General features: G+C 31.8%; 2 protein-coding genes across 8 annotated transcripts; one reads left to right on the forward strand and one right to left on the reverse strand.

Annotated features, from left to right (window-relative positions):
- Positions 1–204: 204 nt before the first annotated feature.
- BBS5 (Bardet-Biedl syndrome 5 protein) lies at positions 205–3,444 on the forward strand. Of its 3 annotated transcripts, none has more exons than XR_012458709.1 (8): positions 205–340; positions 460–608; positions 682–731; positions 854–981; positions 1,061–1,196; positions 1,275–1,376; positions 1,450–1,729; positions 3,126–3,267. XR_012458709.1 is itself a non-coding variant. In XM_074128582.1 (8 exons), the coding sequence occupies exons 1-8, from the start codon at positions 246–248 to the stop codon at positions 3,342–3,344; spliced, it is 1,071 nt and encodes a 356-aa protein (XP_073984683.1). In that variant the 5' UTR covers positions 205–245; the 3' UTR covers positions 3,345–3,444. The 3 variants fall into 3 exon arrangements, 2 of the variants coding, with proteins under 2 accessions (XP_073984683.1, XP_073984686.1); XM_074128582.1 differs by having other exon boundaries at positions 1,450–1,641; positions 3,126–3,444; XM_074128585.1 differs by having other exon boundaries at positions 220–340; positions 446–608; positions 1,450–1,641; positions 3,126–3,444.
- Positions 3,445–3,791: 347 nt separating this feature from the next.
- Positions 3,792–14,655, reverse strand: LOC141454349 (uncharacterized). 5 transcript variants are annotated; one of them, XR_012458674.1, is made up of 9 exons: positions 12,713–13,282; positions 12,027–12,157; positions 7,754–11,924; positions 7,177–7,650; positions 5,735–5,881; positions 5,448–5,642; positions 5,264–5,357; positions 5,084–5,154; positions 3,792–4,021 (listed from the first exon to the last, which is right to left on the reverse strand). XR_012458674.1 is itself a non-coding variant. In XM_074128479.1 (9 exons), exons 3-9 carry the CDS (start codon positions 11,919–11,921, stop codon positions 3,862–3,864), a joined length of 5,313 nt encoding a protein of 1,770 aa, XP_073984580.1. In that variant the 5' UTR covers positions 11,922–11,924; positions 12,027–12,157; positions 14,544–14,655; the 3' UTR covers positions 3,792–3,861. The 5 variants fall into 5 exon arrangements, 4 of the variants coding, with proteins under 4 accessions (XP_073984580.1, XP_073984573.1, XP_073984563.1 ...); XM_074128479.1 differs by lacking the exon at positions 12,713–13,282 and adding an exon at positions 14,544–14,655 and having other exon boundaries at positions 5,264–5,361; XM_074128472.1 differs by lacking the exon at positions 12,713–13,282 and adding an exon at positions 13,292–13,424 and having other exon boundaries at positions 5,264–5,361.
- Between the last annotated feature and the right edge of the window lie 1,477 nt (positions 14,656–16,132).

A 16,132-nucleotide genomic window follows, 5' to 3' on the forward strand; every position in this document is an offset into this window, starting at 1 on the left:
TAGGTAATTCAATTTAGAATTATTAAGACACATTTATAAACTTAGTTTGTAGTAAACTATTTTTAGATTGATTTGTTTTTAGAACTATTTTTATGAATTAAACATTTATGAATGATTTAAAAATCTGGTGGGGAAAGTATGAGTTGTTGTTTAGGTTGTTATAGCAACACATAGCATTCCCCATTATTCTTATTACCTTTAGTGTCTTAAATAGAAAGGATAAACGTCACTTTTTTTTTTGCAATATGGCCATGCTTGTTGGAAATTCTAAGACTAAAGTGCGAAAAGATGTTTCTGATCTTTGGGAGGATCGTGAAGTTAGATTCGATGTACCTATCACGTAAGTAAACTCAGAATAAAAAGAAGTTATTTACTTAGGCATTAACTTTAACAGCAATACATTGAGTGTATATGTGAGCAATAACTGTCAATATTTTTTACCTAGAAAGTTTTTCTTAGGCTGAACAGGATGAGAGCAGGAGAAAAAGTAATTGATAAGTTGGACTTTGTGGAGGACACAAAAGGAAATAATGGTGACAAAGGACGATTGATTGTTACCAATTTAAGAATTATTTGGCATTCTTTGTCCGTTTTAAGAATCAGTTTATGTTAGTATTTTAAAAAGTGAATATTCAAGCTATTTGCAAAGACACTTTTACTGTATTTTTAAAATAATTGCAGCTATTGGCTTAAACTGTATTATAGCAGCTTCTACAAAAGTCGTAAACTCGGTAAAGTATAATAGATACAAAATTGCAAATGAAATATTTCCTTCAAAATGCAATTAATAGTCAGATACATATTTTTTTCTATAAAAGAAATTAATACTTTATTCTATTTATTCTGTAAACAGAAACTGAGAGGGACGACTGAGGCTCTACATCTCTTGACCAAATCAAATAACTCTAGATTTGAATTTATATTTACAAATCTTGTATCAGGGAATACTAGACATTTTACATCAGTTATGGGTGTCCATAAGTATATCACTGCACAATCAATGTGTAATAGATTAGTTTAATACCTGAATTTAGTAGTTATATATTAATATTAATTTCAGAGCATATTTATCTTCTAAAGCGTACAGAGAACTTAAACTGCGAGGGGCTATGGTCAGAAATAAACAACTACAAATATTACCTTTGGAACAAGTTTTTAGTGTTATCGATGGTGTCTGGAATTTATCAAGTGATCAGGTGTTTCTCACTTGATATGCAAACCTCACACGGTACATTTGTACAACACAGAAAATAATGTCACTTTTTTTTGAATAGGGAAATCTGGGATCATTTATCATTACAAATATCCGTCTTGTGTGGTTTGCCGAGATGAACGAAAATTTTAATATATCATTGCCATATTTGCAAATAGCATCGGTAATAAAATAGTACATTTCACCGAAGTATAATTTGTTAAATTCCTTATCATCATACTTGTATTTCTTTGAAGGTAAAAATACGAGATTCGCGTTTTGGAGCAGCACTTGTCGTTGAAAGTAGAGCAGGAAGTGGTGCATACGTTCTAGGATTCAGAATTGATCCATTATCTCGTTTGCACAACGTGGCAAAAGAATTAGTTTCAATGTACGAGATACACTCAGCGAATCCAGAACTAGGTGTTGAATTTTCTGTCACAGAATTGGTCAGTATTAGTCTAAACCGTTCACTAGAATGATTTATTTTATGAACGCTACAGAAACAATTTTGTTCTACATATCTACAGCTTTTGTGTATGTATTTGTTACTATTAATTTATTCACTGTTTCATCCTCGAATCTCATAAAGTAATTTAAAAGTACAAGTTAATTTGGATTTCGTGCTCTACAATCTAGAACTCAATAGTGCCATCTCATTTTAATACCATAGAATCTTCCCTTGAACAGATGTGTATTGTACAGGTGTCTTTCTGGAAATCAGCCATGCATTTGATTGGGTAAAGCATCCGGACTTGATAAAAGGGCCCTTCTTACCAGCATTCTTGATTTGATTTTAAATTCGTACTCGTAATTTTGAGCTTACCATGGTTCATGTTATCAGTCATAACTTATTTGGTGTACCACATGAGAGCATTCTAGCTCCTCTTATATATACTGTGAAACTGCTGACATCTTATCCTCACCTGTATATTCAGCTGACGGATTGGGTCATGCAATTGTGGTCATCATCGCTTCCGTTCTTATTTATCCTAAATTTACCTTATATTACCTAAAATAAAAACATGTTATACACTTATTTTATATGAACATCCAGAATAAAATATTTTTTACACGTGCGTACTAAAACCATCTTGAGTTTTTAAAAGCTGTAACGAATTTTATTCAAACAACTCTTGCAACTATTTCACTTCATTTGATAAAGTTTTAACACTATGATCTAAATTAGCTAATTAAAGGACATGAAAAGATATGTGTTTCAAATTTTTTATTTGAAAAAAAGCCTCATACAACTATCGTTGGGGGAATTATATCCACTACAAAGGGATCTTGGCGCCTTACGTCGTATTCTAGTCTAACAACTCGAATTACACACCTAAATTCACACAAGACCCTAGGTTGCGCAGCAGAACGTGTGAACTATTTGGGTCTAATGTACCCTCAGGAACTTTCTCTTACTCCCCCCCCCCCCCCACCAACAATTGCACACACCCTACTAATTAATAAAACATTTTCTAGATGGTTATTCTAATATCATTAATCATATGAGTTGCAATGAATTTAATTACTTCAATAGACATTACTTCAATAAATCTCAATCACCATTTGAGAACTTACCAGGTTCAAGTGAAAGTCGAGTAAAAAATTAATTAAAATTTCCGATGAGCTGCAGTAAAAGGAAATATGCTTTCAAATAATTTTTTTTCCTAATTAATTTAGGATAGCTGATTACAAGGACTTCATTTCTAGATACAACATGAAATCATTCTTGACTTCATAAGATAAATTTTGTTATCTTAAAAAAAGTCACTATTTTTAAAAATTTGATTGATATCCAAATTTTCTCACCTTGCCAAACCATACGGTTAACTTGAGTTTGTAGCTTATAAAAGTCCAGCTCAGACAACTTCTTCCTATAAGCTTACGATGGAATTTATTTTAGCACATTTAATAGGTACATTTTTTTTTTCAGCCTGCACTTTCAGAAAGTGAGCCAATACAAATGGAAGAGGTAGAAGAAATCGAGAATGAAGATCATGCAGGTGTTGCTAGCGCATACTATTCAGATGGTCATGAAAGTGAAGATCGACCTCCTATTTATAATAATCAATTAGGACTAGCTATAGAAAGTATTAAGGATGGTTACACCTTGACGTCTCTTTGGCAAATAATACCTTTCACTAAAGTGTAAATTAGTTTGACTGAAATTTAAATATTTTGTTACCTTAAAATAACAACTGTAATATGATTTACTACAAAAGCATATTTAAAATAAATAAGCCTAAGAATAAGAGCTGTATTTTAATTATTAGATCTGCTTCTTTAATAATAAAATATTTACTTTTTCAATCTAAGCATATTCTCCTCAATAATTTTAATAATTTCTTCTCTTTTGGCTCTAAGATCCTCATAGGACCTAGGCCCTCACACTTCCATTCCTACTAACACCAAACTATACCCCCTCCAAAAATAAAAATAAATAAATAAAATAATTGTGAACTTTTCAATTGAAACTTTATGCATTTAAATATTAATTTTTTTAAAAAAATATATTTTTTTGAACATAATATATATATAATTGTTTTTGGTGAAAGGCATTTTTGTAATGTTTTGTACATTCTTTCTTTTTGCATAGAAATATCACACAATGGAAGGTTTAAAGGCACAGTTATTGACTAAAAAAAAGAAGGCAGTTTATCTTCCACAATCTACCTTGTAAATTTGTACCTTTGTCTTCTGACTAAATCTCTTTCACTCTGGGTGGGTACATACGGTTTACTTTCTGGCGTTATCGCTAAACCTGTAACTTGTAAATCGCTACATAAACTTGCCGCATCACTGCTTCCCTCCATGCTTCCTTTTGATCTTCTGTAAGAATTAGTTAATATTAGGTTTTGGCCCTGAAGTTTTAGTAATTAAATTATTGATCAAAATATCTCATTCCTTGGTCTAAAAATTTTATTTCCATAGTTAATTAACGATTTATACAAATTTCATTCGTTTTTAACTTTTGCAACACTGTTTTTTTATAGTTCATCAGCTACATCCAATAAAATTAGAAAAAGGATACGTGTCGAGTATCCTAATTGAAAAAGAAATTTGTTGTTGAACGTTGCTGAACGAATATACTCGTAAGACTAGGGATTAGTCCATCACTTTCGCAAACTACACAAACTATCAAGCTCTATGAAGTCAGCTCAAGGCTTGTGGGGGACTTCCTATAAATCCTGAAGAGAATGGGTAGCCAAAATAAGGCCTTTCTCTTTGGGTGAGTGCTTAGACATTTATGATATAAGAGCCTTAAATATAATTACTTACTTTTGTGGAGCTTTGGAAATCCTGCGGATTATCACAGGACCTCAACCCTTTCGCATACGTGGTGGTGGGGGAATTCAAGACCAGAAACGGGCAAAAAACAATAGCTTATTGCCTAAATTTAATCGCGTTATTACCTCAACAGAATGAGCGACCATTCGTTCCATGATTAATATATATAGAATTAAGTCTGAAAAGGCAACTAATTCAACCACTAAACTCATTAACTTAGAGAATTTTAGGATACTTCCCAACATTGTAGTCAGATTCAGATTACTTTTATGCCCAACACAAAAAGCTTAAGTGAGTAATTTCTTAATCAATTATATAAAGCTCTTAGTGCTTGAATATTTCTCTAAAGTTTGACCTTCAACTAACGTTCAGGTTACTTAAAACCTCCATCCTAAATCATCATAATGTCTGCGTTCCACCAAGGTATATGGAATAGGAAGTATATGAAATGTCTAGTGAGAAAACAGTCTATCAGTCAATCAGATCAGTTCTATATGTGATCCAAACCAGAGTTTTTACATTATTTTATTTTATCTTTCAAAATAATGTGTGTTCTCCTCAAAAAGCAAAAATATAAAAAAGAGAGTATTACAAAAATTTTACCTGCTAAGTTGACTAGTATTTTCATGGTCCAAATAACCTACTAAATCCTTCTGAGATAGAGCTCCTTCAATCTGGAAGAAGCAAAAAATAATAGACCATTGAATTGTCTGAGCTAGTTATCTATTAAGATTATGATTGATAAAACCATTAAACTTTTTCATTAAAGAACTGTTAATTTACCTTAGATTGCTGAGAATTATGGATTACCATATTAGGCATATACTGAATAGAACGTTTTTCATTCCTGGTAGTATGTGCATATTCTTCAGTCAATCTGCCTAACAAGAATTTATAGGTATTAAAAGCGATGGTACAAACATACAAAACAAAATTATCTATTAAGATGAGAATTAAATAAAGAAACCTCTTCTTTTTGATGACCTTATATGGGAAGATTTCTTTCCATTGTATTTCACTAGCCTTTTTTCATTTTCATCGCACAATTCTTTATTGTTGTTTCCGTTTTGTTTATTTCCGAAAGTAAGTTTCATTTCAACATCTGGATGTACGTTACTGTTACTTCCGCTGGTACCAGCTACTGTTACTGTCCAACTAGAACCTACGAAAAATTATAAAAGAATAATTTCACTATCTCAAATAAACTAATAAAAATGTTGAACCGAATAATTTTGGTCGTTTTTTTCCACTGACCATTTTGATCTGACTGTTGTTGCATGATTTGACCTCTTCTTTGACGTGATTTTCTCTCAAGTTTCGGTGATGGACTATCTTCTGATAGAATCAGAGTGGAAGATATTGAACTTACTGAATGTTCTGATAGCGCTACCTCTACGGCTTCTGTAATGAAACAGAAGAGAAGAAACTGAAATAAAGATAATATTCTTATTCGTAATACATAAACAAGACCTTGGAATATGTGTGCGAAGGATATGCTTTTCCCAATCCTGCCTCTAGAGGAATTTCACAGAGTGAGACATTTTCTTTACTCCTGTTATTGAGGAGTTATTCAAAGAGAGAGAAACTTACCTTGCGGGTTGCCTATTCACGAGCAGTATTGTCTTCAACGGTTTTGCAAAAACGGTGTGCGGTGGACATTATCCTTCTCGTCGATTCCTACCCTCGCTACTTGTCTCCCTTTCAATACTATTTATAAAGCAATTCGAATGTCATCCGCTTAAGATGTAATGCCCCAAATCAACATAAAGCACTTAACAAAAATTTCACTAAAAAACATATATTTATATACACATAGTTAGTTACACATAACTCGTTCTTTTCCATATCTTAAACTCATTAGGTCTCTTTAACTTTATGTTGTTTAGAGTTTCACAAAACATTAGAAGATAAATTGATTACTTATTTCCAATTCCTATAAAAATACAAATCTGAGTTAATTTGTAATTGTGTCTGTTGTACAAAGACTTTGGAATGATACTTGAATTACTTAAGAAAATGTCTCGACCGAAAGTCAATAATAACTTACGCACCATTACATTATTTTTTTTCACCAAGTTTGATTGAAATAATACTAATCCAGCTAGAACAAATTATTTAATAATATTAATAACGATTCACAGTTTATCCAGCTGCTGGCCCTTAGAATTTGTTTTCCTAGGAGCTTCTTACAGCTCAATGCCTGGTGATGGACAGCGTTGTCTGGAAATGAGATAACACTGACCGAAAGCCAGCGGTAAAATGAAAAAAGTGCCTAGTGCCACTAACATCAGATGTTGAGGCACCTAAAATTAAAAAATAACGATCGTTTTTTTTTCCCTCATAAGTTTTATAATAATTAATACTTCGCCCTTATTTCCAATTTTGTATTTTATTAGCAAGTAATTTGTAAAATTAATACCAAACCCTTTAGTATGCTTTTGAAGCAGATTAAAATGTTATGGTTAATAGGCAATATCAGAATTTTACGTTTGTTAAAAATTAGGGAGTCAAAATTGGACGCCGCTGGACAATAATGGAATCATCAATGTGTGGACAAATTATATAAAGTAATATTGATGAAACTGTTACATTGCATATAAAATAGGGTGACCATTGCATTTATGTGAAATTTAAAGTTTAAAAATATATAGATGAGAAGCAGTAATCTTTCTAAATTTACGTCAAACAATACTTACTTGCAGAATGACCCTTCTCAAAACCAGACGCAAATTCTTCAGCCAAACGCAATAAAGGTTCAGACTTCGGTATTTTTTTAAATGCAGTAAGACTTTCTCTTTTCATTTTTATTTCATGCCTAGAACTTCTACCACTGACCACAGGCAATGGATGACATTTTTTTCTTTTATCTTCTACTGATACTATTCTGTCGCCTACATTTTCTGGAGTAGAAGAAGAACTAGATGTATGTATTTCTGGTAAAGAAACCGCACTGTTTGGTGGTTGGGGTTTCACTGTTCTACGTTTTCTCAGTATATCTTGATGTAAATTAGGTAGCAATACTGTTTTCTCACTTGATTGGATAGGTTCTGGAGTAGCTCGTATTTCTACAGTGAATTCTTCGACTTGTTCTTCTTTTATCTCACTTCCTTTGAGAATTCTTATTGGGGAGACTGCTCGTTGCACTAAACTTCCACTGTAAACTTTTTGAACTGAAATAATAACAAAATAGGTGTCAAATGGATACTTCATTCAATAAATAAATTTAATACTTTGAATTATTCAACTGAGCTACACTACACTGAAAATAAATACCTTCATCATTATTGCTATCAGAGAATTCTTGATTATCCTTCAAAAGGTAGAAATTAATCCAACCCTTGGAAAGTGTTAGCAGTTGTTCTTGGGCGTCCACGGGAGCAGCTGCCAAAGCGGCACGTCCTTTGTACTGCTGCATCACTTCAATCCCCTCACCCAGCATTTTATCCTCTTTGGTTCTAGCCTCATTCTTAATGGCTTTAAAACTGCCAAATACTACGTTAGATTTTCTACTACCATTAGTTTGAGTACTTTTCACGTCTGAACTATGTAAATTTTCTCTTTCTTGCAACATTGACAAACTACATGGTAATTCTTTAGTTTCCCTATTATATTGAACTTCACTAACAGGTACTTTTGCATAGTCTTCTTGATCCAGTCCAGCTTTATCCAAATTTTCATTTTCACAGGAATTATTCTTGTCATGTGTAACCTTAAAAAGAGTGCTCTGCGTTTCCCCAACAGATTCCATCGAGCTATTTTTTTCTTCAGGAATAACTTCAAATCTCCTTTGAAATTTATTTGTACGTCTGTTACTTGAATACCTTTGATAAGATTTTTTTTCTTCTTTGTGCTCACTAGGCGAACTTTTATTTAGTAATTTTTTTCTAGAGCCAGAGCTCGACTGGAATCCACTCTGAGGTCCTTCACAAAGCTTATCACCACGTGAACCAACTTTCTTATTTAAGGTACACATATGACATGTACAAGGTTGAACGTTTAACTCTAAAACCTGAGAAGGCTTATGTTCTTGTGATCCCCCAGGGTAGTACTTACAATTTTGTTTATGCAGATCCATTCCATGTCGCCTAATTTTACATGAGTTTGTACCTGTTTTTTTGGTACTGGTGTACCTTTTATCTTCAAGGTCATCACTTTCAACAATTCTTTTGAATTCTTCATTGTTGCTGTGAATAATTAACGGTTTTACTTCATTTATAGTGGCAATATTCTGTTCAGTTTGTACAAAAACTGAACTTTGTTCGTTTTCTATGTTACAGAGTAAAGCGTTGTCAAGACCATCATTTGCATTTTTATCTTCAGAAAATTCTTGAAATACATCAGTGCCCTGGTCTCTGATAGGAACTAGACTTTCTGATTCAATGAAAGATTTGTCGTTTTTCAAAAATGTCTCGTTAGTCTGAACTAGCGAACTAATCATAGGAAAATCTGGAATTGATTCATTTGTAATGAAAGTTGTAGACGGAATACCCTTTAATTCTTCCATTTCACCCTCCTCCTTTTCCATCCAAGAAACACATTTGTCTTTTAAAAAGGATTCAGTAGTTTGAACTGTAGCAGATAAATAAGGATTAATAGTGTTACAAGATCTTTCTTCTTTAATATTTGGTTCGCTGAAAGCAACATTTTTAGGATTCAATTTTGATACTTCTTTTGTGTAGGTTGTTTCAAGTTCTGCTGTTTTAATTTGATCTGCCTGCAAACCTCCTAAAGGTTCCTTTTCTTTATTTTTGAAATCTTCATCGGCAGTTTTCAAAGAAGCATTATTCTTCATTGCCGATAAAAGAATTTCTGCTACTGTTTGGTCATCGGCTTTAGATTCAAATAACGGTTTAAATTGTTTAAATGAATATGATTCATTTTCGTCTTTTTTAATAAGTGCTTTTTCTTTCTTTTTTTCTGCTTCTTTTTTGTCTTTAATTTCCGCAGTTACTTTCTCTTTCTCATTAAATGTCTTGTCTGTTTCATCTTTTAGCTCAGGTAGCGAATTATTATCAATTTGTAAATTTCCAATGTTGGTTTTCATTATAATTTTGTGAGCGTTTAAAGGGCTTTCATTTTTTATACATTCCGATGTTTGAAAGTTATGATGACCTCTTGAAAGTAAATGTTTATTTAGATTAATTTGTTTTTCTTTCGTTATGACGGTATTCAAATTGTTTAACATTTCTATTTTAATCACTTCTGAAATGTGTAAATAATTATTATCTTTGTTTGTAATTTGTTGAAGTTCTAGTCTACCACTCTTCATTTCTTCTCCAGTTGTCTGTGCTGCAATGGAGTTAGTGTTAACGTTATCTTGCACTACTTTCTTACCTACTTGATCATTCATACTATCTGCTGCTGATGTAGATGGCAGTTTTTCTGCTTCAACATTTTCAACAATACTTTTGTCTTTCTCGATGGTCTCTTCGGCTTTTTCCAAAATCTGCTCCTGATGTAATTTTTTTGGTTTATTTTCTTTACTTGGAGAAGAATTTGAACCTTCATTTTCTATAATTTTTTTCACACCTTTTTTACGCCTTCGATACACAATGGTCTGATGTTTATTTAATCTAATTTGGAAAAGTTTCTTAATTTCTTCCTCCCTTCTTTGTAATCTAACTTTTAACCAATCAGGCAGAGGGTATTGCCTCACCATATCTTGTTCCCCAGAAATTGATAAAAAGTAAGCGTAAGCTTTATTGCTTTTCGGATATTTTTTGCTCGATTGTTCTTGTTCTAGACTGACTTCTCCTCTTACTAGTCTATTGTCGTGCCTGGTAACAGGTCTATGATATTGTTCCGCTGTGTGTTCGTTACAGTCTTCCAAACTATCTGTGAGACTGAGTTCACTATCACTGGAATAATCAATGGAGGAGGTATTCACTAACATTGAATTAGATCTTGGGAGGGCAGAAAATCTGGCTATCACTCCTTTAACTTCTGGATAGTCTTTGTAATTACAACCTGCACACGCAACATTTGCACACAATTTACTTTCGTATGGCGAACGATCATCTGTTCTCTCTGGCCTATTCTGCCAAAGCTGTTTCATTTCCTTATCGAATATATTATATTTCTCAGCAGTCTCTTCTTTACTGCAATATTTGCAAATTTGTTTGCTGTCGACATCATCTTCAATGTTTCCAAAGTAACTTTCTTCCATTGAGGTGGACTTTGCAACATAAACTTTGGCTTCTTCCATAACGTTGGACCGGTCGTCTGTTTGTTGTGATTCCGTGGTACTTCCTTTGAAAATTTTTATGTTTGGAATTTTGAATACAGCTCTTCTACTTAGGGAAGCAGTAAGGGGGTATTCACTAAATTGATTCTCATTTTCTTTGTCGTCATCTAAAAGAGCAATGCATTGTTCGGTATTGATACCAATATCCACAAATGGAGGTTCTTCTACTAATCGTTCGACTGAAATTTCTCTGCTATTAGTTTCTCCATTTCCTTTCCTTAAAAACCCATTAACTTCTATAGTTGTGCTCTTGTCAACCATTAATTCATTTTCAATATCAGAATCCCTAACCTGGGCGGATTTATCGTTAAACACGCCATAAGCGCAAGTACTTTTGTCTACCATGGATGCACCTATCATCTCAGGTGGTTCTGTATTTACGGCAATACTTCTATGACAACTAGTGAGCGCAGCAAGAGGATCCGATTCTGGAGAATCCGAAAAACCAAAGTTCCAATTTTCTCTTCTTTCAATGATTTCTATGGGATGTATGAGTAAGCTTTCTGTGTGCACAGCGATAAAATTACCAGCCGGAGAAAATATGCTATTTTCTAAAAACATTTTCTGGGCAGCTCTTTCAGTAGGTGAAAAGTAGTTTGAATTTGAACTTTCTGGAGTACTAGATTGCAGACTCAGTGTTGAATCCTGCGTAGAAGTGGTGCGGTCAGAAACTGTTTGTCCTAGTGTACATTCTGAAGATGTATAAGACCATGAATTTGAATAAACATCACACCTGTGCAGAGCGCTACTGTAGTTGGAAGCTTGAATGGGCGAGGGAGTTCCTCCAGGACTGATAATCACTGGGGGTCCGTTACATGTCGGTTGACTGTACCTTTGTAAGAATTTATCCCTTGCGGATGAAGGTCTGTGTCCATCTCTACCTTCAGCATCTGATGAAAGATCTGGAACTGAAGATGCTCGCCTTGGTGGCCCCTGATGCCAGGTATGCAGCAAACATTTATTTTCTAAGTACCCTACAGAATAATGGTCAGCATTCGGACTAGTCTGGACTCCTTTATTTGATGTGTGCATACAGTATCTGCTGCGGCCGGCTTGCCTAGCTTTAGCAATGGGTCTTCTAGCAGCTCTTCTAGTAGAACTGTCCGACGAGCTGCTTGAATTTTGCCTTAGTCTTACTTTCCGCATTACAGTTTCTGGAACAGAGTATCGTCTGTAAGGTAACTCTAGTCCCCACATATTCTGAAAATCAAACACGAAATTATCATTTATTCGCATTAGACTTGAAAATTATAAGCTAAAAGTTATAGGCAAATTAGCTAAAAAATATTAATGGGTACTTACATGTAAAAAATAAGGCAACAAAAATGCCCGTCATTAACTTAACGGTCTCACGAAATCAGATAATATTTTTATGTTTAGTCATTTTCAACTGGAATTCCATTGAAGTAAAAGAAATAGAATCCAGAATGAACCTAGACAAATAAAGACATATATTCAGACTTAATGCAACAAAATAGTGTAGGAGCGAGTAATTACTAGAAAAAATATTTGTAATAAGCCAAAATATTTTTTTTAAATATTCTTTAAAAAAAATAATAGAATTTTTTTGTAATTTTTAAGAATTTTTAAATGGAAATCTATTATAATTTTAGGACAATATAAATTACCCAAATTTCCTGTATAATTGTAAAATTTAAGTGATCTAGATTTTGTTGTCTACAAACTCTGATGTCCCCAAGAAATTTAAAAAAAATAACTTTTTTTAATCTTTGTACTTGATTTTGAGAACATCAGAATTTGCAAAAAATAATGCTGCATATTTTTGTGCTTTTTTGTTTAAGCAATATGGTTATTGAGTGAGAGAATTATTGTTTATTTTTGTTTTTAGGCTAAATGTTTGTTTCTTATATTAAAGCTTAAGACGTAATTTTTGTTTTCCTAATCTGGATTTTAAAATTAAAATGAAGCCTTATAACTTCTTTAAGAGTAAAAAAGTTTCATTTATTATTTATTTCAAGAAAACATACCGTTTATGTGGCTCAGCAATAACTAGCAAAATGTAGTAGATTGGCGAATGTATTTGCTTGTAGTAGACAAGCACACAGCAGACCTGCATATTTCCTAATATTAACCCTAATTCTGACAATCAACTCAACGACTTCCCGTCATTAACGCTACGCAATGCTTATAACTTGCTTTTTAAATCACCCACATTAATAATGTCAGTTGATATTTTATAATTATTAATGACTGTAATTTTTGTGCTTAGTGGTATTTTAGCTTTAGATTTATTTTATATATTTACTTAAACGGATATTTTTCTATATTTTTCACAAATAAAATTAATTTTTCCGAATAATGAAATAATTTTGTGCATATTTCTAGATATATAATTGTGTATAATTGGTTCAATTTAAAAATATTTAAAAACATGCATTGTTATAAGTGCAGAACGCTTGTGCAAGTTTCATTTAGGTGATGTTGAACATTTTATAATTAAAAGTGAATACCACTATGAAAATGTATAAATTACATTTATGTAAACTGATGAATTTTTATCAATAAAATACTTTTTCTAACGTTGTTTTAGGTAAAAAAAAACTAACAGGAGAAGACATGAGCGGCAGTATGCCCTGCGGCGGACTCTCTTACTGTCGGCAATAGCGACCCTACAGGCACAAACAATCGATACCCCTACCCTTCTCACTATACAACATAACTCCGCCTCAGTGAGAAAACACTTCTCCAACTTTCTATATTTATTCACTAGAGAATTAAAGAAGGGATTACATCTTCAACATGTTAGAATAGTGTAAATATTACGAACCATATTCTCACTGTGTGTACATATTGAAAACATTTAAAAATAAGTAAATAAACTTGCCTAATAAAATCTAAAATCAAACTGCTAAGGATTTTATGTATTTTATTTTATTTTACTTGTTACTGAAGGACAAAGAAAAATATAACTCGTGATATTTCAAACCAATAAAAAGTTTATTATAGTGACATCCTTACATTAATTGTTCAGAATTGTAAATATTTTTGTTAGGAAAAACATGAAACTCTGCTGAGTAAAAGTTGAAGAAATTGCATGCTAAGAACAACGCTTGTAAAGTTTTTTTTACAGAAATTTAAAATTTCTAGATTGAACCATACTAATAAAAATAAAGAGCAATATGACCCAACTATTTCTCCAACTATTTAAATTATCTTTTTTTTTTAATTTGCCACCAGAATATAAAAATAAAAAAAAGTGGAAACATTCAAAAATTTAATAATACTTATGTTCGTTCTTATTGTATATTGACAGAGTACATTCAAAGATGCCCTTTAAAAGAAAGTCTCAATAATTATTTCCGATTATCCTAGCAACCAGTGTAATAATAATCAAAATATGACAAAAGTAATTGCCTTGAAATGTCGAGGAATGTTATAAACTGTAGGTAGCTTAGAGAAAATCTTTGATTCATTTCATAAATATATCTAAAGAAAAACAAGCATTGAATGAAGTGGTACATTTAGAGTAGATCATATTTTGGAAGATAATTTTCAGATTTCTTGAAGACAAAATTAATGTAAAGACGATCTACATTTTTTATTTTAATTTTTTAACTGTACATTTATTATTTTTTTGCATGGTTCCCCTAGAAAACATATTTTGAAAAACAATTTACCTGCGACTCTAAGATTAATCACTGAAATGATTACGAACTATGAATAGATTGAATTAATATAATACTGATAGGATCAGCTTTAACATGAATAAATCATTAAATTTTATACACCATTTTTCTCATTCTTTGATAATAAATTTGCTTGGATATATAAAGAAAAGTTTTGAGACATTTAACTTACATTTCTTTTTGAAAACTAGACGTCTTCATCAAATTAGAGGCACCAAGTTTTATATACATTAAAGTACATCCACTGGATCGGGGGGCAATCCAAATCTACAGGGCAAATTTAAGTAAATTAATAATCTTCTAAGAACGCCATTTCTATTCATAACAATAATAATAAAATAGTATTAAATAAAAAACTTCATTATCCACATCTAAAATAACCTTAAATCGATAGCAAGCGTTATATGAAATTTATAAAAGGGGTCATTCAAAGAAAATGAGTTATAATCAAAATGTCATTAAAAAAGAAAGAATAATACTCTACCAAAGTTTATCAATAAATATACAGAGTTTCTTTATCTGATGTTCTCTACAGAGTAATGCATTATATTTTTTCCAGTTTGAATATAGTTTAAAAAATATTTAATTTGTTCAAATTATTAATTAAATTGAATCGTTTTGCTTTTTTTTTACTATTAATATGGAATTAGCCTTTACCGTTATAATTCATAAAAAGTTTTTTAATTTAATAATAATCAATTCTTTTTTTTATTTAAATAGTTTATTTTAGACTTATTTAAATTAGAATTAAAAATCTTTCTTCTATTAACCAAAATATTTTATGATGCGAACAGTTTCATTAAAAAGAATTAATAGATAGATCAAGCCTGGTGTCTCCAGTGATAGACTATTTTTATCACAATTAACTAAACGTATCTTTAAAATAAATGTTCAAAAGTAGCTCAACACATCCGGCTGGAAGTATATATTTAGACAGTTCTACCTCTTCGGCATTGTTTCTATCTAAATAAGTGTAATTGTAAAAAACTCTTTAATATAAGAACAAGTCCAAAAAAATTAAAATTGCTATTGCATTTTAGATCGGATATTTTAATAAAATAAGCTCGTAAAGAGCTATTTCATAACAGACCAATTTTTTTCTTTTTAGTTTATTGAACGTAATCATTTGGAAAGCATGAGGAAATAACATCTCTCTGAGTAAAGTAACTGTGATGGGAAACTATTCAAATCTTGTTCATATATTTAACTTTATCGTTATGAAATAAAACTGAAATCATACTGAATCATTTCGGCTGCAGGTAAAATAGAAACTTTTATTAAAACTGCGTTTCTAAATTATTCTATTTTATAATATCCATATAATATATTAATGATAAATTTATATTATACTTTATGCGCCACGATAGCCGAGCGGTTAGAGGCGAGGCCTGCAAAGTTAAGATCCATTGTTGAAACTGGGTTCGATTCACACTCTTAGGCCTTGGATTTTATTTAATTGTTGATAAAAAAATTAATTTAAATTACGATTGCTAGTCGCTTCCGTTCATGACACCTAATTTGGTAATTGGACGTAAAGCACGCCTGAAAAAAATAGGCATTATTTCACTTTTATAATATGCTATACTACGCAAACTATGTGGGTAAAGTTAGAGAAAGCACATCAAACTTAAAGACCTTACTCGGTAAAAATTAGTTACTCTATCAGTGTCAAAATTTCTCTTTCAATTCCGTAATATTTATGGAGTCACGAAGGGTGTCGGAGATTACTAGCCTGGGATGCCCTGCTACCTAAGTTTTGGG

The sequence above is a fragment of the Rhodnius prolixus genome, unplaced genomic scaffold (genome assembly GCF_049639745.1).
Source record: "Rhodnius prolixus isolate KJV_2025 unplaced genomic scaffold, Rpr scaffold_1, whole genome shotgun sequence".
Taxonomy (NCBI): domain Eukaryota; kingdom Metazoa; phylum Arthropoda; class Insecta; order Hemiptera; family Reduviidae; genus Rhodnius; species Rhodnius prolixus.

What these genes read in the sequence shown, in the direction of transcription:
- BBS5 (XM_074128582.1), top strand. Translation starts at nt 246, where the DNA reads ATGGCCATGCTTGTTGGAAATTCTAAGACTAAAGTGCGAAAAGATGTT. An exon ending in CTACAAAAGTCGTAAACTCG is followed by an intron (nt 732 to 853) that starts GTAAAGTATAAT and finishes TTCTGTAAACAG; the next exon opens with AAACTGAGAGGGACGACTGA. An exon ending in GGAATTTATCAAGTGATCAG is followed by an intron (nt 1,197 to 1,274) that starts GTGTTTCTCACT and finishes TTTTTTGAATAG; the next exon opens with GGAAATCTGGGATCATTTAT.
- LOC141454349 (XM_074128479.1), bottom strand. Translation starts at nt 11,921, where the DNA reads ATGTGGGGACTAGAGTTACCTTACAGACGATACTCTGTTCCAGAAACT. An exon ending in TGATAGCAATAATGATGAAG is followed by an intron (nt 7,651 to 7,753) that starts GTATTTATTTTC and finishes TTATTATTTCAG; the next exon opens with TTCAAAAAGTTTACAGTGGA. An exon ending in TGAGAAGGGTCATTCTGCAA is followed by an intron (nt 5,882 to 7,176) that starts GTAAGTATTGTT and finishes GTTTCATTACAG; the next exon opens with AAGCCGTAGAGGTAGCGCTA.